We start from the raw sequence: 24519 nt of genomic DNA on the forward strand, positions 1-24519 counted from the left end.
TCATCATAAAGCCCCGACTCAGCTGGAAGGCCCACAGGGAAGGAACCAGGCCCTCTAGTCTGTCCTCTGTCACCACCAAGCGCAGAGTCCCAAGCTTGCACTGAATAAACTCTCCTGCCTGGTGCCTGGTGGATGGAGCGGGGGTCCTGGGCTGGCAAGCAGCTGGGGGGAGCCCCAAGTCCCTGTCCTCACGGTCGATCTGGCACAGCTGTACGGGGAGGGGGTGCTCACATGCGGGTATGGGTAAGCGGCTGTTGTGTGATAACAGCCATGAACTGTGTGCAGCCACCTGGTCCCCTGGCGCAGTCACGTGACTGGTACGTGGTACAGTGTTCCGACATTCCTTTACTGATGGGAGGTTCGGGGACAGGGAGCTTGTCTGACTCCTCAGCGAGCAGGCAGGCAGGGTGCAGGGAGCTGAAGCTGTCCGGCCCGGCTCTGCATATTCGCTTTGAGCCACTTCCGCGAGCCTCTTTTGCTGCTCTGCCTCCTCTGCTGAGGACGCTTGTTCACTCATTCTTCAGCCACCGTGTGTCAGGCACTGGTAATGACGAGGCCCTGTGCTCCTGGAGGCTGCGGTCTGCTCTGGAGAGACGGACCGTCCTTGCTCTCTGCGGCCCATTCCATGTCTTCCCCACCAGCAGCCGTGCCTCGATGACCAACGCTGCAGGATGGGCGGCCCCTCCCACAGGCCTGGATCCCGGGGGGCTTCAGACTTGGAGAAAATACCAGGGGTGGTTTTCTGTTTCTCGTATCAGCCATCAGGCACTGTCCACTTTGCAGGCCTTGGGAGCAGACGCCAGGAGGGACCAGGTCCACGCAGGCCTCCGAGCTGTCACTAAGGAGACCGGCAGGGCACCGGAGGGAGCCGACACGGGGAGACCCCAGCCAGTGACTCGAGACGCTGCCATGGTCTGGCTCTCACTCCCTTAGCTACGGTGCCTGCAGCCCTACTGTCATCACTCTGACAGCCAGAGGAGGGGTCGCCCGGTTTCTCAAAATGGGGTCGCAGGACCTCAAGTCAGGGGCTCTGATGAGCAGCTACACCCACTAACACAGGGTCTGTGGGGTTGGGGCCTGGGATCGATGCTTCAGGACAAGCTCCCCAAGTGCCTGTGAACCCCAATTCTACCACTTCCTACAGCTGTGACCTGGGACGAGCCACCTGATTTCTCTGGCCCCAGGTTCCCTCGTTTTATAGTAAGGAACGTGACGGGACCTGCCCAGCGGGTTGATGCTAGGACTGAATAAGGACAAGGTCTGGTATGCGGTGCTTATGGTACACGTGTGTGTCAATAAAATACGTCTCAGCAGATGGGGCCCGCCTAGCAGTAGTGCATTCCTTTGCGCTCATCACTTCACAGGCTGAGCCCCAACTCCCCTGCAACATGTGGGGTTCCTGGGGGTCAGCTGTCCAATCTGCAGCTTCTTCGTGCATTCCTCCCGCCCCGAATGGGGCTCACACAGAGCTCACCCTCCATGACACACTGTGTCGACTTGCCCCAGCTCCTTCCACTGGAACCACGCATGGGTGTGCCCAGCAACCAAAGCACCTTTCTGATTCGCTCTGGAACACGTGCTGAGAGACCTTCTCATGTTATCGTCCCATAATCCCCTTAAGCCTAATCAACACATGGCCTTCGTGACTTCACAGAAACAGAGCAATCACTCTTGTCTTAGGTCGTGTCCTGCAGAAGCAACCCCTGGAATGAGGGTTCCCAGGCATATGCTTGCTCTGGTTTAAACTGTGTCCCCTAAATTCCTATGGTGAAGCCCTATCCCCCGCACCCCAGTGTAATGGTACCTGGAGGTGGGGCCTTTGGGAGGTCATTAGGGTTAGATGAGGTCAGGGCGATTAGTGTCCTGATAAGAACTAACTCTGGGTGGTGAACACACAATGGGATTTATAGATGATGTAATACAGAATTGTACACCTGAAATCTATGTAAATTTACTAACAATTGTCACCCCAATAAATTTAATTTAAAAAAAAGAAGAGACCGTCCAGAGGTTGTTCTCTCGGACGTGTGAGGACACAGCGAGAAAGTGACCATCTGCACACCAGGCAGAGGGAGCCTGCCTGACGGCATGCTGGTCTCAGACCTCCAGCCTCCAGTCTGTTGTTTAAGCCGCCCTGTCTGTGGTCGTTTGTTCCTGCAGGCCCAGTGGACAGAGTGATTTGGGAGGAAGGGTTCCCAGGTCCCGCCTGGGTCTGGGTTGGGAAGTAGACCCCCCAGCTGGCACACTGACAAAGGGAAGGCTTCCTACCTCTCGCAGGATCTCTGCCATGACTCCAGCTCTCACTTCCAGGGCCCTTCTGGGTACCATGGTATCCCGGCGAGCCTGCGAAGCAAAGGGGCCGAGGGCTGACACCACTGGGGAGCCCTCCTCAGCTCCCCCACATCGATGGCTTCTGCTGGCCAGCAGGTGGGGGGCCACCACCCACATGGAGGGTGGTCAGAGCTCCTTTGGTGGGACAGTGGGGTCAAAAGCAGTTTGCCCACATGTCACTGTTTGTGTGGTGGCAGAGAAGGGAGAAAGGACCTTGTAAACACATAACTAGAAGCTCTTGCAATCATATTGCTTTTTTATTTCTGCACTAAAGGTATGACATCTAATGTTAGCAGTGTCTGTATTCCCAGCAGACACATCCATGGGCCAGCTTCGTAGTTGCTTTGTGGGGATGGAACCTGAGCATATGAGATGTTCAGCTATGTCCTGGGTCCACCAAAGCTCAGGAAGACACCTTGTGCCATGAGCATGGCTCCACACTTGCGAATGAGTCCACCCCTAGGACTCAGGACAGCTACACAATTGACAGGACCCAGTGCAAAATGCAAACGTGGGACCCACTGTCCAAACATTAAGACTTTCAAAAAGATGACTGCAGAGCATTAAACCAAGCACAGGGCCCTGTGCAACGAGCCAGGTTCCATGCCTGTGACACGGCCCAATAAGGACCCAAGGGACACACCTGTCCATGAACAGGCCCTTGCAAGAGCGGATTCGTGGCATCGTCTTTGTGCAAAACAGAAGAGCACGTTTCTGTCTTAGCTCAAATGCAGGCCGAGAAAAGATCATGAATTATAGAGATCTTCAATTCTTTTTTTGGAGCTTTTCATCATAAAACTTGTGGCTCTTTGGACCTTGAATACCTCTTTCAGTTTTTGTCAGAAAAGTACATTTTCTTGTTAAAATAATGTTTAGCTACACTAGGGAAGTCCAAATGAGGTCTGTATTTGAGACCTGTATGAACAGCGTTCTACCAGGTTAGTGTTCTGGTTTTAATAACCATCTACAGTAGTTATGTAGATGTTAGCCTTGGCGGAAGCTGCATGAAGGGTACTCAGGAAATCTCTGAAATAGTTTACAGCTTCTTGTGAGTGTAAAATTATTTCAGAAAAATCACTTTAGAAAGTAAAGCAATCATTCTAGAATTTGTACTTAGAGTATATGAGACGTGAAGCAGGGGAAAGTCAGGGCTCAGTTTGGCAGGAGGTGTGAAATCCCTGGGCCAGAATTTGACCTGGGCCAAAGCCATGTGCTCTTAATATTATAGATTATCTCTGGTGTCCTTAAGACGGACACAAGAAAACATATTTACTGATGGGTGTTCTAAGAAGTGTCATATTTGATTGGGACTATCAAATAACAACTCTTAACAATAACCAACAATAGCTAGAGCTAGTTAGTTAGATGACAAGAATTTCACTGACTATGTGTGTGTGTTACCAGTATGATGGAATCTTCTAGAAAGGCCGCCTCTCAAGGGAACCCATTGTCAGTCATTAGTGAGGTTTACTACAGCAGGGAGTGAGCTTGTGTAACTCACCAGAGTTCCCAGGACAATGGGTGCTTGGTCTGATGTCCTAACTGGAGATGGTAGCATTTCATTTATCGCCTAGGGGGAAAATACTGTTTTACTCAAAAGATAATGCATTTCCCTCCAGCTGAAAATAAAACAGGTATGTGTGTCCTTCCAAACCTCTCGCCTCTCATACACTCATAAGCAAATACAAATTTGCATTACGATGAAGGAGAGGGGAAATGGGAGTAGAAAAGGAAAGGTGGAGAGAGGCAAAAAGCAAAAAAGAAGAAAAAGGCCACAGCAAAATGGAAGTGTGTGACCTCAAGTGACTTGAAGATGGAGGTTCTAACATTCTGTCGATGGTAATATAGGCACCCAAAACCTGGACGTGCACACGGAAAAGATCTCGAAGGTGACGCAAATGAAAGTTTCCATTTAGGGATGGGATTGTGGTCATTTTTGCTTGGGGTTTCTATTATTTTAATATAGTCCCTTCAATAATGAAACAAAATTCCAGAGAAAATAAAGCAGGCAATGGACTTTAGCAGTGGTTTTATTTAAGATAGCTCATGCCTGCAGCAGATTTTAAGATATCAGGTTACCCAATAAATCCTAGTGATGACTAAACTTAGGGAAGGAGTGTGAGTGGCTGTTTATTTAACCTGTCACCATAGGTACAATTACTGTTTGCAGGAAACTGTGAAGAGAACCCAGAGACACACCCAGAAAGAAGGCAGAGGCCTTGCTTCCTCCCGGTTAATGGGGATAAAGATCCCCTCCCCCGCGGGGGCTGGTCAATTCTGTGGGATTGACTGCAGAGTGCAGAGCCCAGGGCAGGGTCAGGAAATCAGAGCGCTCACTGTGCTTATCCTGAACGGCGCTGCTGGCCCCCGGACACTTACGGAGCAGCAAAAGAGGAAAGACAGAGAAGGTCACCACCAGCCCACACGACATCTGTGCACAACCGAGAAAGGGCAGCCCTTCCCCCAGTGGGCACGATGCCCGCCGGCCCTGGCCCTGCTCACCCCCAGCCCTGGCCAATAATTTGTGGCAGCTCTGGATGGACTCACTGTCATCTGATGTGGGACCATCTGCCACTTAGAGAGGGAAGACTGAGCCAGCTCGGGAACAGGGTTTTAAGGGACATTGAATTGCATGGTGAGAAAATGATTCTCTTTTGAATCCCTCGTCCACTCTCCCAGTGACATCAGGAGGAAGTCTCCATCTGGTGCCAGCGTGGCTTTGATATCTCTCCCTCTTTCACAGAGACAGCCCCTAGACCTTTGGCAGGCAGCATTCTCTACGCGGAATTATTGGGTCCTATTTCTATTGTGTCCATTTTCCACTTACTTGTTCTTTACACAAGTAAAACTGCTTTTTCATTTACAGTTGTAATATAAAATTTCCTATTTAAAGGAATGTACCTCATTTGCATGAAAGCCCATTTAAATAAAAAATGTTTTAAAACTATACTAGTACAAGTGGCATATGCACATGGCACAGCCATGAGGGGGCACTGGGAGGGTTGAAATCTGGGTGCTGAGTCATCTGAAACTTGCCCATGAGAGGCAAAGGCTGTTAGGTTGGAGGGAATAGGAGCTTGGCAGGTGTGGAGCCACCTGACGGAGGGGTGTCACTGGATGTGGGCTGGGAGGACCAGCCAGGGGGTTCCCTGCCATGGAAACCACCAGCGAAGCCACTTCTCTGTTTAAGCCCCGGCAGCAAATCAGCCATGCTTACCTTCCCTCCAAGCGTGTTATCCACCTCAGTTGTGTTGCTCAACAGGGCTGTCGCCTGACTCCTGACCTCTGATCCGACCTGTGGGACACAGGGAAAGAAATATGACAGGGGCTGAAACTAACGATAGCAGAAATAAAAGCAGAGAGCAAGGAATAACATCACCCCCAGACACGTCGTACCTACGCCAACCCAGAAAACATTCAGACTCTGGAAAAGACATCTGTCCTGTCAATGGCAGCGGCTTATTTGGGGAGAGGGTGCTTTTGTCATTGCTGCTGGGCAGGTGGAGTTTCTTGTAGTTCAATGTTTCATGTGAAGTGATGGCAAAAAACCCTTGTTTCCACAGGGCCTTGTAATCGAAAAGGTTGTCCTGTCGGAGGCTCCCAATGGTGCCTCCTGGGTCCCCGTGGATGGGCACCATCTCATTCATTCCTCAGTTAGCAGATACTCACTGAGGGACCCAGATGCCGATGGGGGCTGGATTTCTTTCCTAAGAGCTCATCAGCTTCCCGATGGAAATGGGAAGCGTCCCTGCAATCTTGCAGACCATCTTGATCAGGGAGCATGGGGCCAAACAGGACGACATGGTGTCAAAATCAGTGCCAGAGACACTAACCAAGACAGGAACGGGGTGGGGGGCTGTAGGAGGTGCTGTCACACCCTGTGTTGGTGGGAAAGCCCTGTGGGAGTCCTCGATGGTGGGAATAACCCCTCCTCCACTTCCTCTTCCCCTCCGAAAGAACTTTCTTCTTCTTGGTCTGAGGGTTTGCACAAGGCTCGCCCCAGCTGCACTTATGGGATTGCAATCCTTTCTTTCCCTGCCCAATAACTCCTTTTCACATACGGGATGCCTGGCGACTTCTGTTTACAGTGGAGAGTGGGTGGACTCAGCTGTAGCATCTCAGATGGAGCAAGTCCTCCCCAGAGAACAGCCTGTCCCAGGTGGGTGTGTGAGCATGTGCGGGCTGCTACATTCATGTAAGATGGGTAACGAAGAGGCTTGTACGCTTGGAGATGGCCTTGTTTACCCGTGGCTACAAAGACGTAATTGGTAATTACTGTCAATAGTTCTAATATCGGCCTCTGCTGTTTATTGAGTGCCTGCCAAAGCTGCAGCCTGTGCTAAAGACTCACATGTTTGGTTTTTATGTGATTAAATTGCCCAGTAAACCTAAGACAGAGAGAGAACGTTACTAAGCTCACTTTATATATGAAAGCCAAGGGTCGGTCGGATTATGTATCTGATAAGCCACCGTTTTGGCGTCTAAACCCAGGTCTGTGGACCCCCGTTTTCAGAGCCCTAAAGATGCGTAGGCAGAAATGGGGGTGTGTCCTGAGCAGAGAGTAGGAGACAGGGAAGGGCTCTTGGTACTGGAAGAGGACAGGAACCCCTTGCCCTGGGTGGGGCTCGCTGGTCCTGGACCAGTGTCCTTGCCACCAGATTCCTGCCCCCTTTCTGACCTCAGGTCAGTACCCTTCCCTGCACACACGCTCGTGGAGCTGCTTTCTCCTTCCCACGACATCAGCACTAAGCTGCTGGCCAGCAAGTACAGCACCCAGGGCATCACCACACCTCGTCCACTGGCTGTGCCACAGCCAGGACTTGGGGAAGTGACCCCCACGGCTCCTCCAAGCTCCGCACCCACAGAGCCACCCCTCTCCCCCAAGTGGAAGGTGAAGCACAGTCTCTGAGTCTAGGAGCCACTTCCATTTTCCCAGATGATTGAACATCAGAGCAGAATGGAACTGCCCGAGGCAAGGGTGTCTGTCTGTTACACAAAGCACTGTTGTTTGTCAAGATGGTTTCCTGCTTAAAATGATACAAATGAATCAAAACAGCTAACTGCTGCTGTCACTGCTGCACGGAGGGATTCCTTCCGGGATCCGGCTCTCCGGCTAGTTTGGACCTGCCTTCTCACCCCCACAGCAGGAAGGGCTCAGCCAGGCCCACGTGGGTGTACCGGCGAGTACATCTGCAACGACCCACGTCACACCCGGGTCACACCCCCCTTGCTTCTCACCAGCAGGGAAGACAAAGTGCGGGAAGAATCCTAGGCGTTTGGCTGTCCAGCAGCTTCTCAAACCAGCGGTCACTGGAGAGTATCTCCCTGTTTACTTGAGCATAAAGCCAATGTCAACTGGACGGTCTTTTCCTAAGAGCATCTCACCTACAAGTCTCCCTCCCAGGAGAAAATTCAGGGGAGAGCGCTAAGACAGTAGTAAGACGGGGCAATCTGGGTCCTCTGAGTGAAAGACTCTGACATTTCTTTGGCTTCCATTTTTCAGATCAACCTTCCTTAGTTCCCGTGAAGACAGAAGAGCTCACAGAGCCTTCCGTCTCCTGGTCCGGCCAACCCCAGCCCAGGGGTGCTGCGAGGACGACAGGTTCGGCCGGGCCAGTGTCAGAAGCAGCAGGTTTGAGAAACCAGCAGGTACGGGCTGATTTCCTGTGTTGGGGTGACTGCGGTGTGTTTCCATGGGCATCATGTGACCCACAGCCCATCTGTGAGGTTGGTTTGATCATCCATGGGTCACAGAGGAGGCTGTGGCGTTAAGTGACTTGCTCGATACGACAAAGCTAATAAGATGCAAGGTCCAGGGCTTGTCCATGCAAGGTCAGGGAGTGCAGCCGGCGAGGATGGGGCAGCTGGCGAGGACGGGGCAGCCGGCAAGGATGAGGCAGCTGGTCCTGCCTTACTCTACCCCAGGCTGTGGCCGAGCAGCCGGTGTGGACTGATTTAATTGGTCAGCACAATACATCATCCACGTAGAGGAAGTTCACCTGGTGAAAACCATTCTTCCCCTAAACAAGGTTTTTCAGCCTCCCCTCTGCTGACACTTTGGGCCCAATTTTCCTCTGTTGTGGGGGCGTCCCCAGGACTGTAGGGTGTTTAACAGCAGCCCTGGGCTCCACCCACTGGATGCCAGTCTCCTACCCATCCTGGTTGTGACAATTAAAATTGTCTCCAGACCTTGCCAGATGTCCCCTGCGGGCAAAATTGCCCTGAGTTGAGCTAAAACAATTACATTGGACAATTTCCTCAGGAATGTTTTTCCCCTTTTGCTCCTCAAATGTGAGTGAGTGTGAAGAAGGAAGAGGGGGACACAATAAGTGGGAAAATACGTAGCGGTATTGATGTCATTGTCATAAAACACAAAGTATCTCCCTCTACCTGGGTTGAAAGGGCTTTGCTCTCGTCTGTGTACACGATCAGCGTCTGGACGCCTTCCTCGGTGTGCGCAGGGGACCTGTGCCTCTTGGCTTCAGGCACAAAATGGCGTCGCAGCAGGAGGAAGAGCAGAGTCACTGTGATGAGACAACGGGAAGTGACTTACACAGCCTCGTCTGTGTCAGAGGGTTCCTCAGGGTCATGTCCTGTCGACTTAGAGTTAGCTGTGACCTGCCCGGGTCACATTGGGCCTCAGGCATCTTTGTACCTACAGAGTCTGGCACAGCTGGCCACACAGGCAGATGCTGGGCAACTATTGGTTGAATTGATGGACTAATCCCACGTGACAAGTAATCCTGTGTTGACCTGAAAATCCAGCTGCCCCATTAGCCTTCCCCAAGCCCAGGAACCTAGCAAGACGTGTGTGTTGCTGCCCCAGCGTTACTACAAACACAGGGTTGCAAATCGCCGCTTATTGAGCAGAACCAGCTTTTGCCCGACAGACAGCGTGTTCTGACCAGGTTGGCCACCTGTGATCTGAGTCTGGGACCCTGATGAGCCTAGGGGTCATTCTCAAGACACCCCACTCTCTGCCATCATCTGCTCTCACCCCAGAGGACTCCAGGGCCCTGGCTTACAACCTGGGGAGAGGAACCACTTTCCCAGAACAGCCCGTGCCGACCACTGACCTGCCAGAACTGTGAACACTGCACAGAGAACAGCCAGAACCCCCATGGGGAGCCCGGCTCCTGCGACTGATGACTCCATCACACATGTGAGTCCACTGGCACACGAACAGACCCTCACGTGGACAGTCTGCTTCTGGGAAAGTCCCTGATTGTCTCCGATGAAGAGTGGTACTAAGTAATCACCACGTGGGAGGCTTCTCAACATGAAAAGTTCAACTGCCCGACCTGCAAAGGGAGAAGGATCTCACATGCATTGAATCCCTCACCGTCCAGCTACTAACAGGTATTTACTAAACGCCTACGACATGCCAATGCTCTGTTCAAAAGTTGGCCAACTACTGTTCAGAGGGGACAGTCGCCAAGACCACCCCCACTTCTGACAACAGCTGCGAGTTCAGGGATTCCCAAGACCAGTCAGCCAAGGGAAGAAGCACGAAGGGCAGAGTCCAGAAAAATACCCGATGCAGAGTTAAACTTCCATTTCTGCTCCCCCGTGGGGTTGGGACAATGTTTCTCCCTGGCTTTGAGGAGTGACAATACAGGGAAGCTCACCGAGCCTGGCATCCACAGTTCCCTTCAGGATTTGGTCACATAAGTGGCTGCTCACATGGCTGATTGATTGATTCCCAGGAGACCCAAAGCTCCCACCCTAAATCACATTATTCCTGTTGATTGGTACAAGACCCCAGGTAAATACTTCTATCAGAAAGGTCATTCCAAGGGCTTGGAGATCAGCTCCCAGAAGCCAAGGCCCGGCCTTTTGGGGTAAGGTGCAGGGCGTTACTACATACTCCAGCTCTGGGAACCTTACACACTGTGTTTATTTGAAAATCTTGCTTCCTTGCTAGCCTTCCTCAATTCCAGGGGCTCACAGTTTCAATTGAAAAAACACTACAGTTTATAGACCTATTAACAGAAGCACAAAGGAGAATGTTGCCCGTGGATGCCAGTGGTTCCTCCTGGTAACAGCACCCCAGTTCTCCTTGGGGGAGCCCACACTCCCATGTGGGTCAGGAGAGGTTAAGCCCAGATCCCAGGCAGGTCCAGGTGTGGACTCAGTATCAACCCGTTAGCACCTCCCAACTCCCACCCACAATGATTGGGGGGGCAGGTGGCCCAAGCCATGCAGTGATATAAATCTTGCCAGGTGCTAGGATGGGTTCCAGGGACTCCAGCAGCCACCCTGCAGCCCCCAGATGAGAGCCTGCCTGAGAATGGAGGAGCCCAGAGAAAGGCTGAGCCAAGGTCCAGACAGGCAGCGTTGGGATGTCCTTGGAGCATCTCGCCTCAGCCCTCCTGGAACACGGGCTTACCTGGCTTCTTTCTTAGGCACAGAAACTGGTAAACTCCTTTTTTTGCCTAAGTCTGCTTGAGTCACATCTCTTTCATTTCAGGCCTTTATCTGGGGCCAGTACAAACACTCACCCTGGTTTTCCCCCAGTTGCCACATGTCTTGTGCATTTTCTCCGGTGGTGTCCAGTTTAAATGTAAACGGCTCCGAGTAGGGCTCCAGGTCACTGTCCTCTGCCTCAATGAGGAGGGGCTGGGTCACCTCAGACTCACAGACCTCCATGTATCGAGAGTGGGGGTGGAGAGTCGGGGCGTTGTCATTGACATCAGACAGGAAAAGCTTCAGTGTCCCTGTCCCGGTCCCAGGGGGCAGACCTGGCAAGGGAATTCCATGGGGGCGGGGCTGCTTATCAGTGAAAGAGCCTGCCCCGTGCCGCAAACCCCTGGGAAGGCACTGTCTAGCTCCAAGGAAAAGAACCACCACCCAATTGCTGAAACTGTTTCCCTTTCAAAGTCATAAGCTTTGCATACCTGCTTTTTTGAAAAGTCAGAATAGCTGGGTAGGGTAAGTTAACAAAATGCCACACCAAAGCATTTGCAGAAGCAGGTAGGATGCAGAATCATCTAGTACCTTAAATGTCAGTTATGCCAGGTGTTAAGGAGTGGGAAGGGAGGAAAATGGGTGTGCTGGGATGGGAGGATGGAAATATTCTGTATCTGGACTGTCCACACCTGTGGCAGGCTGAGATGTGTACAAGCTTTGTAAGGCTTGGCCACTGGCGGACACAGCAGTGGGTACACACCCCACTATGTTATTTCTCCGACTTCCTGGAAGATGGACCCCACTTTCATTCCCCTCTGATTAGAAACACAGATTTACTGTGATCCTGGCCAACAGTCTACTGATTACTTCCACCAACAGCATATCCAGCTACCTATCCCTTGGAACCTGGGTTTGAATTCACATATTTCCTTAAATACAATTGTTTAACTTATCTGAAAGTTTTTGTTTATTCAACGTCATGTTCTGGCAGGTTTAAAAGTTCAGCCTTGGGAGGTTGTAGAGAAAACGTTGAAACATGATCATCAGTCCACCCACGCTGGATGGATGACAAGTGCGTCCCATGCAGTCACATTTACCGGAGCTTACAAGCCCTTCCAAGTACGGGGACGTGAACTGAGTATTTGTCCCACACCGTTGGCTTTGACAGAAAGCGAGAGAGTTGTCTTTGCACAGATGAAAAAGACATTGGGTTTGAACGCGACTTCCTCGTGGGCTTGTCTCTTCGGAGTGACCAGTGCCTCTCTTTCTGGGGCACTGGTCCCTAGTTTGCCAGTACAAGAGTTATCACCCAAAGTAATCACCAGTGTGGATACACACTGATAAACGGTTTCTATTTTTCCCAGTTGTGCTGACTCACCGGGGTCTTTTTCCCGCAGGAAGCAAGAAAACACGCGTTCCACCCCAGTTTTGGGGAAACACTCACCGTCATCAACAGCACGAACGATGATTGTGTAAAAGCTGTCGTTCACATAAGGGGACTCTCGGTCAACTTGCTTTTTGGTGACAACCGCTCCTGAGCGTTCATCTACGATGACCCAATTCGCAGGATCGTGAACCAGTTTATACCTCAAAGAAGGAAATACATGCAATTTTAAAAATTACAAAGTTCCATCAAAAGACAAATCAAAATATACCACAGCAGACACGATTCCTATCACAAGTAATGTGGGAAATTCGGAGAGCAGTTAAGTTAGGAGTGTTCGTTCGATGAAGGCACGGGGGTGAGTGCTGAAGACTCCATTCTTCAAATGTCAGATCGATATTCACTGAGTACTTTGTATCCCGTCCTCACTGGGCTGAACCTAACTGTCCAAATTAGGGAAAACATTCATCCTGCAACGGAACCTGTCGTCAGTGGCCTATAGAGGTCGGTAGCTTAATGTTCAAACCAACCTGCCCTTGGAATGGAACTGTGAGACTGTGCCTTCTGGGGCTCACACGATCCCCACGTGGGTACCCTGTCTTTCCCCATGGTCTCCATGTCCCCCTCACCTGTGTGCACCTGGTGCCACTTTCATAGGTGGGCCTGCCCAGCCCTCTGGAATTCCTGAGACCTGTCACTCAGATGGCATCAATCGGAACCATCTTGGGTTGCCAAGTGCACCTGCCTGCCGTGGGACCCACAGAGTGGGTCCTGTTCCCAGAGGCCAAGCACAGAAAAGACGCAGGCCCCCCGAAATGCCAGAGAAGGGAAGTGCCACCTGCCTGCTGCTCCCCACAGGGAAAGGGCGGGCGGCAATCCCTCTCAGATATTCCGTGTGTCGCAAGTTTGAAGGGGGACTGCAGCTTTTCCGTGCACAGCTCGACTCAGAAAGCTCCAGAAGTTCCGTGGGAGGGCAGTGGTTTTGTAATGTTCACAAATTGGGTAGAAACTCAGAGTTCATCCCTGGACCGTCTCAGGCCAGCAAACACCTCTCAGCAAGTTGGTGTGTGAGTGGTCAGGTAACCCCACAGAATGGAGAAGGAGGCAAACACAAGCAAACCTAACCTGCTCACCAGGTCACTCCCAACTTGGTCACAAAGGACACCCCACGTACACCTTGGCAAAGGTAAGATTGGAGGCCAATGTGAGCAGACTCTTTACTTCTTGGCTTGAGCACAGTCCAGACTGTTACTGAGACCTGCTCTGAACCCAGCGCCCCCCAGGGCCAAGAAGCCAGCAGTGAAGCAGGTGCAGGCTGTGCCTTGGGTTCCTCAGAGGGGGGCCATGGACCCCGCATCACCCAGAACTTGTGAGAAGTTCAAGTCTCAGCCCCCCTCCCCCACCGCAGGCTCCAGAAACAGGCCCGGGGTGGGCCTGGCAATGTGCATTTTCTCAAGCCCTCTGGGCACTTCTGCTTCACTGTCGTCTGACCACCTGCTTCTGAGCCCCTTTGTGCGTCCTCCAGAGTAAGATGGGCAAGAACAGATGGCCATTGCTGGGAAGTGGCATTACTGTGGCCCCAGCACAGAACCATTTCCCTAGTAATTCTCCTTTTAAACTATTTTAGGACTATCGCTCCACAGTGAATTAGAAATTAAAAGAAACAAATTAAAAGAAATTAGAAAACTGGTCCTTCCCAAAATATAAGCTGAAAAACATGGTTTTCAGGTGCCCATGGGGGGGCCAAGCGGTTGCCAGAAATGAGTGAAGCTGGCTGGATGGGGGCTGGGGCCAACTGCTGAGCTCAGCCTCTCGAAGGGCATGACCCCCACTGTGCCCCAGGGGGGTTGGGGGGTCATGGTCCCACAGAACACAGACCCAGTGAGGCCAAACCTTCCATTTTCTGAAAACAGCCAGACAATTCAGGCTGTTCTGCCTAATCTCTTGATTTTCAAATGCTGGCAGCTTCATTGTTTCCCCCTTTTTTATCATGGTAAAGTACACAGAACATAAAATTTACCTTCTTAACTATTGTTAAGTATATGGTTCAGTGATATCATATGCATTCATACTGTTGTGCAACCATGCCCGCGGGCCTTCCCCAGAACTCTTCCTCTTGCAGATCTGAAACTGTACCTGTTGAACGGCAACTCCCATTCTCCCCTCCCCCGGCCCCTGGAAACCACCTCTGTACTTGCTGTCTTTATGATTTTGACTGAGGTAAGGACCTCATAGAAGTAGATTCATATAGTATTTGTCTTTCTGTGACTGTCATATTTCACTTATTGTGTTCTCTCTTCACAAAATGTGGAAGCAATCCACATGTCCGTCAACAGCTGACTGGTAAGTAAAATGGGGTCCGTCCACGCAATGTAACGTTGCTCAGCCTTACAAAGGAAGGACATCCTCGCTGTGTGCTCCATTACGGCTAAGCCTTGAGGGCGTCATGCTACATGGAATAAGCCTGTCACCAAAGAGATGGATACTGGATGGTTCCACTTACACAAGGGACCTGGAGTCGTCAGATTCGGAGACAGAGGAGACTGTGGTTACTACGGACTGGGTGGCGGAGAAAGGGGGGCTCTTTTTAATAGGAACAGAGTTTCAGTTTTACAGGATGAAAGGAGTTCTGGAGATGGGTGGTGGTGATGGTCTCACAGCAGTGTGAATTTACTTAATGACACCGAACGGCACAGTTACAAATGGTCCAAACGAGAAACTTGACGTTATATACATTTTACCACAATTTGAAAAAACTGTACTTCTGTTGCCAGGAAGCCAGAGGGCTGCCAGTGTACAACCTTGGGTAAAGAGGGAGATAGAAATACATAAGGAATTATTCTAACACAAGAAGAAGATTATACAACAAAAGGAGATAGAAATACATAAGGAATTATTCTAACACAAGAAGAAGATTATACAACAGAAATACGCCAAGTGCAAAGGGAAATGAGCAAGTGAATTCCTGGTGGGATTGGAGAAAGTTCCAGAAGGAAGAGGCCTGGGACCTGGGCCAGTGGGCATTCTGTGGGCTCCTGGTATTTTCATAACTGAGACAGAGTCAGCCTCCCATCACATCCAAAGAGCCTGTTTTCCAACAGGACTTTGCTCGGGTATATGGCTCGTTCTGCTTAAACAGCCACCTTAAACAGGTCCTCTTCTCACCGTATCTGGTTGGCATTTCTGTCTGGATCCGTCGCATTAAAAATTCCCAACTGAATCCCAGGTGCGGCGCCATCAACCTCACTGACGACCAAGGTCTCGGGGTGGAAGACCGGCGGGTCGTTGGCGTTGGTCACCTGCACGCTCACGGTGGCACTGTCCCCTGCCCTCCTTGGCTTCTGAAGCTCGCCCCCATCACAGGAGAAAAGCAGCTCCTCATTTTCCACAGCAATGACAAGGCTTCGTGTAGGGCGACTTTCGTAATCCAAAGGCTGCAAGCCCCAGAGAGAGGATTTCATTAGCACATGCTGGTGCTGCAGCCAGAGGCAGCTCAGCAGAGTTTGTGGCTTCTGAGCGTCATTTATTATTTACACTGTCTTTGATAATGATCAAGAGACAGTCGTCAGCTCATTTTCAAATCATTTATGGAGCTCTTGTTGTGTTTTTTTTTTCCTCCCCCTCTCCTGGTTGAAAAGAGCCACCATCCATCAGAGGGTAATGAAAAATGCAACAAAAACCATAACCTCATGAAACATTAATGTGACAACCCTGCTGCAAAAAGAAAAAGAAAAAAAACACTCAGGGGACCGGAAGGAAATGTGCATATTAATGATCATAATTATCCAGGGTACAAAGTGGTCAGTGACTTAAAAGGACTAAAAGGTGGGGGACATTTGGAAATTCAGCCCCAGGCATGTCGGGTGCAGTACCCACAGAGCCTCGCTCTTCACAGCCTGTGGGGGGGGCATTGCCATCACCTGGGAGCTCGTTATCCTAACTGGCAGGAGCACGGGCCCCACCCACACCTACTCACTGAGGTCTGCCTTTCAACTTCATCTCCAGATTGACTTACCTGCACGACATCCGGGCACTGGCCCTGAGAGCAATGAAGACGAACGGCACCGGAGTCAGGCTGCCCCAGTCGGAACCCTGCTCCAGCTGTGTGACTTCGTGAAAATGACCCAGCCTCTCTGGGCTTTGCTTTTCCTCTCAGTCAAATGCAGGGCCCACACCCCCTTAGGCAGCAGGCCATGTACCAGGAGCCCGTGATACTTTTACTGGGATGCACAAATGTTCCAATTTGTTTTAAATTCAGAAGGAAAGAAGTGAACTCTTAGGGTTAGGGAAAGTGTTTTAAATATTTTTATCATGTCAGAAAAAAATGACATTTTGGGGCCTATATAAATCTATTACATCTTGTCTAAAAGAAAGTAAATGTTGAAGTACTGAAAGTCATATCAAAAATAATTTTTAATATTGACGTTAGTTTGGTAGAAGGAAGCACGGAGGCCAAAGGGCCAAGGGCCACTGCAGAATCCGTGACAGCCCTGCCTTCTCACCCGGGGGCCCTGGGCACTCATGACAGTGCGTGTCCCGTGCTCAGCACACGGTGGGCACTCAGCAGGTGCTGGCCCCTCTGTCATCACCACGGACCTGCAGGATGGGGCCACCTAGCTGGTACCCACTGTGGATGGCTTTACCTTGATAACATTTAAAATCCCTTCATTGGTCTCAGGGTCAGTCACAATGTCAAAATGTCCCCCTTCGTTGCCATCCATTATGTTGAATGTCGCTCTCCAAGCTGGCGTGAATGGCGCGTCGCCGTCTTGGACCGGGAGACGCAGCATGTCCCGGCTGACTCGGCCTTCGGGAACCTGAATTTTATACTGAAGAGGCAGTCACCAAGTCCATGTCATGGAGATAAAGAACCGCAATTGAAAAAGAAAGCAAGAAAGAGAAAGTCAGCCCGTGGCACAACAGCTTGGATATTTCTCTTGCTGTTGAACTTGACCTCAAGGAATTTGAAACTCTGCCTGACACAGCAGAACCAGCATCAATAACAAACATCCCCTCCCTTCTCCTTGTGACTTGGTGCCTACAGCTGAACAACTTTGAAAGCACTCTTCAATCTGACGCAGTGCCCTATTTTTCTAAGAATTTTAAAAATAACAACACACATCCTAGTTTATGCTGCCTAAAAATCCTAGCCCTTCTCCTAAAATAGAACTCTTGTGGTTACTTAGATTAAGGCGATCATTTTTCTAACACACGCAATCTTTAAAATAGATGGTTATTTAATACTTTTGGTGACAAGATAATTTCCTTCAATGAGCACATAAAATAACAGGGTTTACTTTTTTAGCCTTACTTTTGAGAGCACAGCTTTTTACGAAGCCGGAAAATTTGGAAACAAGGCTCAAACATAATATTATTTTTCAGTTATTCTGTACTGTTTGGTGAGGTGCTTTTATTGAAAACATTTCAACTTTGGATTATACAATTTAAAAAATTTAATGACACTTTTAAAACATTCTTTGTAGCATTTCTTTATGTACCTGATTCTGTTTTAGGTGCTGTGAGCAAGCTAGACAAAAATCCCATCCCCGGGAACAATGACTGAGTGGGGGTGTGTTCCTTGTGGGGTGTGTGGGGAGGGAGGAAGGCCAGAAGAAAGACAAAAATACAATGGACGTTTTCCTTTAACAATTTTTTTAAAAATTGGAAACAGATCCTGAATAGTTGTTATTCTCTATCTTAGCAATCTTGTATGTCTTAAATGGTGCAGTATTTCCAAACTAGTCTGAAGAGTGGATTTCAATACATCCTTCAAGCCTGGAGATCCTGTGTCATGTGGAACCCTAACATACAACATAAGTCAGGTGACCAAGGAAGGCCAGGCCAGAGCCTGCCTGCTCGTCTTCCCTGTTCTGGAGCCCTGGCACATTGTGGGAAAAGCTCAGGTCTCGACTTCTCACCTGGGGGCCATTCTGCCACCAAGAGACATGTGACAATATCTGCAGACATTTTTGGTTGTCCCAACTTGGTGTGGGGGGTACTCCTGGCATCTCATGGGTAGAGGTCAGGGTTGCTGCTAAACATCCTACAAGACAGGGGGCAGCTCCTCCCCACCACAAAGAATTGCCCATGCCCGAATGTCAGTAATGTGGAAGCTGAGAAACCCGATGTACAGAGAGCACGGGCGCTCTAACCTCCCTAGGCCTCAAAGTCCACATGTGTGAAACAGAAATCGTGACGCAGTTCCAACAGTTAAGAGTGAAATCACACATGTAAAGATCTGAGCACAGTCTCTGACACAAAGTAGGAAGGAAGGGCAGCTGATGGGACTGTTAGCAATTGATTCTATATCAGTACGGTTGACTTCTCGATTCTAACCCAAGTTATTTTGGAGAATGACATGGCTGTAGGGTGATGTAGGGATTCCCTGAGCCTACGACTTAGGGCCATTCATGTCAGGGCTTGGAATCTGAGGTATCCAGGTGACGTACCTCCTTTTGGGGGAATGTGGGCCTATGGTTGTTGCCTTCTTGCACGTTGATGTGGACTGTGGCCGTGGAGGACAATGGTGGTTCCCCACAATCTGTCGCTCTGATTAGCAATGTGAAGCGAGGAGCAGTCTATGTGGGAAAGAAAAGGAAAGTCAAGCCCCAAGTACAGGAAAGGGAAACATTAATAAAGAAACATTCCATTTTCGCAATTTCAGCAGCAGGTCTAGCCACAGAGGGTTTCTCACTGCAAGTGTAAATTTTCCATTGGGCTCAGACATAGAGAACACATGTCACGTTTAGAAATAATAAAATCCACATAACCTCATAATCTAAGCATCCTGAGAGTCGGATTTCTCCACTAGTCCGGTCAATCCTGAAGCCACTTTCTTTCAGTAACGGCATTTGAGAAACAAGGGAATAAAGGACTTGAGAATTTGGAGTGTTTTCTTGATCCGAGTCAACTGTTAGCATCTGAAAAATAGGTTGACCTGAAAGAATTTTTTTTAATTGTTAAAAAATTGGCCAAAGACAGTCTATCCAACCAGTAGGGAGACGATTTTTTTTTGCCAAATAATATTGGGGCACGCGCCACAATGGATTAAACACTTAACTATAAAATCATTCTATAGACGCAGTAGACCAAATAAGGATGAATATTTAAATAGTCATAAGGTCAAGAGCACATTTCTACTCATGATTGCAAAAGCAGAAGACTTACAGGACAAAATTGATACATAGATTTTTCAGATGTGTGGCCAAAAACTATAGACAAAATGAAACGGAAATGATAAACCAGGAAATCATATTTGAAATATATATGGCAAACATAGGCATTCTTCATATAGAATGAGGAGGTTAAAATCATGAAGAAAAATGACAAACACACTAACAGAAATGGACAAAGAAAGGAACAAAAACCAGAAAAATAGAAATGGTCAAGAAACGGATCAAAACATTGAAGTGTTTAAAAATCAAAGGATAATATTACCTTGGGCACTCGTATGTTGGAAGTAGATGAATACATTGGAAAGCTTAAATTGTGTGTGTGCAGTTTGAAGCAATTCTACTTCTCTGAATTTATGCTAAGTAAATAATACTTAAATGGGACACAGATTTAGCTCAGATATGCTCATTGAAGCATATTTGTGAAAATAACAAAAAGTGGCAACAAAACACGAATGTCCAACAATAGATTAGCTAAATACCTTAGAGCACATTCATAAAATAAGACACTATTGGATGCTGTGCAATACTATTAGATTACAGACAGTAAAAGTGCATTTTTCAGAAAGAAAATCCCTAAATATACACATGTAAAAAAGCACACCCATGTATTTGCCAATATTTAATGTACATATACATTTTGTACTGAGAAAGATTTAAAATGTATATGGACATACAAACATGGCTTTGAAATTATAAAAATCTGTGAATATATACCCATAGAAATATAACAGGAGTGTATACATGCACATCAAATGCCGAGAAAAATACTGAAAGACTATAAAAGCAGGTACTTATCTGTCATAGTGTGAAAGGTGCTTTATATTTCAGTCTTTTCTTGGAAATTGTCCAAAGTTTCTAAAGACTGCTTTGCACAGTAAATAACCCTTTTTATTACTAAAATAGATGCACATTCTAAAACAAGTAATTTGGTTTTAAAGAGTCACAGAATTTTTGGCTCAGAGACTTTAGACGTCTTCTTGTTGCCATTGTACAGATGGGAAAGGCACGGAGATACTCAACAGCTCTCCACCCTGCTCTGACATTTTCCCTCATTGCATTTGGCTTTATTTTAATTGGCACTGACTATCCGCTCTTCCAATGGAAACAATCCCGCAGGGCTGTAATGCTGCCAGCACACTGAGAGGCAACAAGCCCCCTGCCTTTGTCTCTACTCCAGGGCCTGCGACCTTTGAGATGTGGTCAGGACCCGTCTCCCTGACCACGCCGCCCCCCCACTAGGACCCCCACGCCCACCAGCGTGGAAGCGGGAGAACCTTTACCGAACAGCGGGCAGAAGCCCACCGCACACACCTGCGGCGTGATTCTCTGGCACTTGGATGCTGAATTCCTCCTTTGGGAACTGGGGTGCGTGGTCATTGACATCACGCACATTGATGTGGAAGATCAAGGATTTTTCCACGCTTTTTCCTGTTGTGCGATCCACGACATCCAAATAAACCTAGGAAGCAGAGACCTGTATTAACGTACAGAAGCACTTAGCGGTGAAACGCATCCAACAACGGCCGAGCACTGTGCGTTCTGCATGGTCTTCTCCACCAGCCTGGAGGTGCCTTGGGGCGGCACTGTCCATGCCAGTATGACCCGGGGACTGAGCACACTGCAGGCACAGAACAGGCACTCAGTAAACATTCATAGAACAAACCAGTGCACTAACTAGAAACCCACAGCATGTGCACCACCAAGAGGGACCCTAGTGTAAACTGTGGGCTTCAGTCTGTGTGTAATACTGGCTCCTCAGTTATCCCAGCTCTACCACACTAATGGGAGACGCTAACGATGGGAGGGGGGTCAGGGAAATTGGGGGGGTGGAACTCTGTATATTCCACTCTATTCTTCTGTAAAGCTAAAATGGCTCTAAAAAAAATAAAGGCAATTCATTTTTTAAAGTTCCTACTTGTAAAATAAAAAGTGGGCAACCATATATACTGGGGGTGCCAAAAAAATGTATACACATGACTTGTATGCGTCTTTTGTTACCGGTATGTATTGAATATTACAATGTTAATATAGTGGGGTTTTTTCTTAAAATGTGTATACATCTTTTGGCACCCCAACATGTGTATATATATATATATGTATATTTAAAAGTAAGTCTTGTCTGGCTTGCTGCTGACCCTCATTGCTCGGGTGAAATGTGATTTTATTTGTCGAAGGCTGAAAAGACTGTAGGAAGGAGTCAGCCGTCAGGCACAGGTTCAGTTACAGGAAAAGGAGCAGGAAAGGGGATGAAATGTTGCACCCAGAAGTTCACAAGGCAGACGGCCCTTTTCGGTGGGACCACTGGTTTCTCAGCGGTCACCTGGCTGCCAGGTACAGAGACACTGAGTAAGCACAGGGTTTATTCTAGAAAGTTCAGTGAGGCCCAGGAGGACTCGGGGGAACTGGGCTGAGCCCTCAGGGACATCAGTTCCTTCCTTGTTTGCAGAACCTCTAGTTGGAGGCACGCTGTCGCCCTGCTCTGTGCCACGGAGGTTCCGTGGGTCTCGAGCCCTCAGCTTGGAGGCAGAGGAGCCCAGGTTCACGTCCAGTTAGGTGTAGACTTGACTGTGTATCAGCCAGTTCTTCACCACTTCCCTCTATGGCCACACAGAGCCCAGAGCAGGCAGCTTCAGCAGGCGGGTGTCTCGGGCCCTGGCTGGCCCCAGGCTGCATCTGTACCCTTCAGTCCCCTCCTGTGCGTCTCTGCACACACCTCCCTGCACACTTGCTGCTCACCCACCTGCATCCCACACGGTGTGCCCCCTCGGGCTCCTAACATGCTGACCTGGGCCCCCCAGTCTACTCGAGTTCAGTTGTCTCCTCTCTTGCTACAATACGAAGGGTGCTGCAATGTGACTGCTACCGCCTGTTCTGCTGTGGGGTCCTAACATATATTCTTACATTTTTATGCAAGCAAATTGGCTTTCTCACACACCATTCCTACACGTGCTTCCATCATTTGTGAGTGTGCTGGCCGCTCTTGGTCCTAGTCAGCCTGGCTGCTGGCTCTAAAACTCGGCCAACTGTAATCCCCCCACTGGAAAATAAGAACCACGTGTTTGTTTTATGTTTATTATTTCAGATTCCATTTATTATCCTAAAAGCTACATCGGAGACCTTTAGTTCTGTAAGCTGCCCAAGAGGCGTAAGTGCTATTTATTCTTTGGCAAGATGTTCAGACTTTCTGGGGAACTCAGAGTCACAATGGAGACAGGAAATGTCATGAGTGTTATCTGCTCTCGGAAAGGGTTTTAGCTTTTTTTTTTTTAGACGCCTTAAGGCGTCTGTCCTTGGATAAACAAACGTAGTGCCTGGACATGATGGACTGTCACGTGCCTGTTCGAAATTCCACGTGCCAGATCCATACTCTTAGACACAAATGAGCATATGGAAACATCTGAACTGCCAAACACACAGTACAAATCACTGGTACGCACAGGCTGCAAGTGTGCAGAGATGACAGTGTTGGGATAAAGATCAACAAAAAGTTATTTCGAAGAACATGAAAGGGTGGATTTCCTCGAGTGTATTTGTATCCTATGAAATTGAGCATGTTCTGATATAAATAGGTGAGATCCTTACACAGAAAACAGACCTGTCCCTTTCCCAATCTGCATTCAGTCTCACAGCAGTTCTCAGCTGCTGCTCCTGCTTCTCATGGCTCATGGGGTTCCCAAGAAGCTAGCCTCCCCACCCACCTCCTAGACTTAAGATTTTCAGTGTTTGGGTTCATGGTACTGACTCCTCGACCATCCTCGAGCAAAGCAGTGCTTCTAGGAATGTCTTTTTACCACTACATTCAGTTTACTTAATTTTTAATAGCACTCTGTCTTTATGGACAGCCAGAAACCAATGCTAAACATTCTCGTACCAAAGCAGAGGGTTAAACTCCAGTGCTTGGTTTGGGTAGTGTTCCTGTCAAATTGTGCTCGTCCCACTTTTCATGGCTGGTCTTCCTCCCAGGCCTGTTTCCTGTCTTCCTAACCACAGAGCTTACCTCTGTGTGCTCGTTTCCTATGCCACTCTAACAAAGTACTGCAAACCGGTGGCTTACGACAAACATGTATTCTTTCACAGTCTGGAGGGTAGAGCCCAAACCAAGGTGTCAGCAGGGTTGGGTCCTCTGGAGGCTCTGAGGGAAAATGTGTTCCAGGCAGCTCGCTCACTGTGTGGTGGTTGCCAGCCATCCTTGGTGTTCCCTGGTTTGTAGACACAGTCTCTGTGCCCAGGTTTACATGGCATTTTCCCCTGTGTCTTTCTCCAAATTTCCCTCCTCTCATAAGGACACCAGTTACTGGATTAGAACCTACCTAATCCAGTATAATCTCATCTTAATTTGAGTAGGTCTGCAGAGACTATATCCAGATAAACACACATTCACAGGTACTAGGCGTTAGGACTTGAGCCCATCGTTTTGGAGGACACCATTCAACCCAGAGCAGCCCAGAAGGCAGAGACTACATTTTGCTGTGCTCATTCCTTCGTCCATCAACACTCCTGCTCTTGACGCTGGGCCATGGCAGTGAAAAAGACAGACTCTCCTCCCCCTTAGAAGTTACACTCTAATGGGGAAGTTTGACCATCAGCAGAGGCTCAGCACAGAAGTACAATTTCAGGTAACGGAAAGTATTGGGGAGAAAGCAAACCAGAATAATGGGACCGAGAGCCATGGGTGGGATGGGGGCACGCCTCAGAATTCCCACCTTGTATCTTCTCTCATGGAAGTACACAGTCAAGTAAGGGGCCCAACTACCAAATAATCACAGAAATCGATGTGAAAGGACAGCTGTGGTCGATGCTTCGGGCGGTGGAAAATAGATTTGATCTAGCCAGGAAGGTCACACAGCGCCTTGAAATCGATGGAACAGGGGCCATGGGATGCGATGGACATCACCCACGCGTTTCCCCTTTTTGCTCTAAACAGTCCCTGGGACCCATCTGCGACCGACTGCCGAGCTTTTCCGTCTACATGTCAAGTTTCAGAAAACATTGTGCATGGCCAACCCTTAAGACTTCATTAGAGGTGTTAAAAGTAAACAAACAGTGACAACCGACAAACCCACTACACGTTTTGTTCATCCTTGCACAGCTCCTGTGCAGGACCCTTGTGTCCTGTGGACGCCCACAGCCGGCAACACCAGCATCGCTGGGTAGCCTGTTAGTGTGCGGAGGCTCAGGCTCCCCGCCCTCCTACCGAAACAGGACATGCATTTTAACAAG

The 24519-nt window shown here is 49.0% G+C and overlaps 1 protein-coding gene across 1 annotated transcript in view; it reads right to left on the reverse strand.

Annotated features, from left to right (window-relative positions):
• The window catches only part of CDH26 (cadherin 26), a gene marked incomplete at its 5' end in the record, with an annotated part of 40786 nt that overhangs the window by 2122 nt on the left and 14145 nt on the right, over positions 1 to 24519 (reverse strand). Inside the window, 12 exons of the mRNA XM_081033345.1 lie at positions 2269 to 2343; positions 3833 to 3901; positions 5549 to 5626; positions 8722 to 8855; positions 9408 to 9632; positions 10833 to 11072; positions 12185 to 12327; positions 15290 to 15558; positions 16768 to 16953; positions 18574 to 18702; positions 18895 to 19061; positions 20611 to 20758. Coding sequence (XP_080889471.1) covers positions 2269 to 2343; positions 3833 to 3901; positions 5549 to 5626; positions 8722 to 8855; positions 9408 to 9632; positions 10833 to 11072; positions 12185 to 12327; positions 15290 to 15558; positions 16768 to 16953; positions 18574 to 18702; positions 18895 to 19061; positions 20611 to 20758 — 1863 coding nt within the window. The remainder of the gene's footprint in view (positions 1 to 2268; positions 2344 to 3832; positions 3902 to 5548; positions 5627 to 8721; positions 8856 to 9407; positions 9633 to 10832; positions 11073 to 12184; positions 12328 to 15289; positions 15559 to 16767; positions 16954 to 18573; positions 18703 to 18894; positions 19062 to 20610; positions 20759 to 24519) is intronic.

This window comes from Rhinolophus hipposideros (genome assembly GCF_964194185.1).
Source record: "Rhinolophus hipposideros genome assembly, chromosome: 22".
Taxonomy (NCBI): Eukaryota; Metazoa; Chordata; class Mammalia; order Chiroptera; family Rhinolophidae; genus Rhinolophus; species Rhinolophus hipposideros.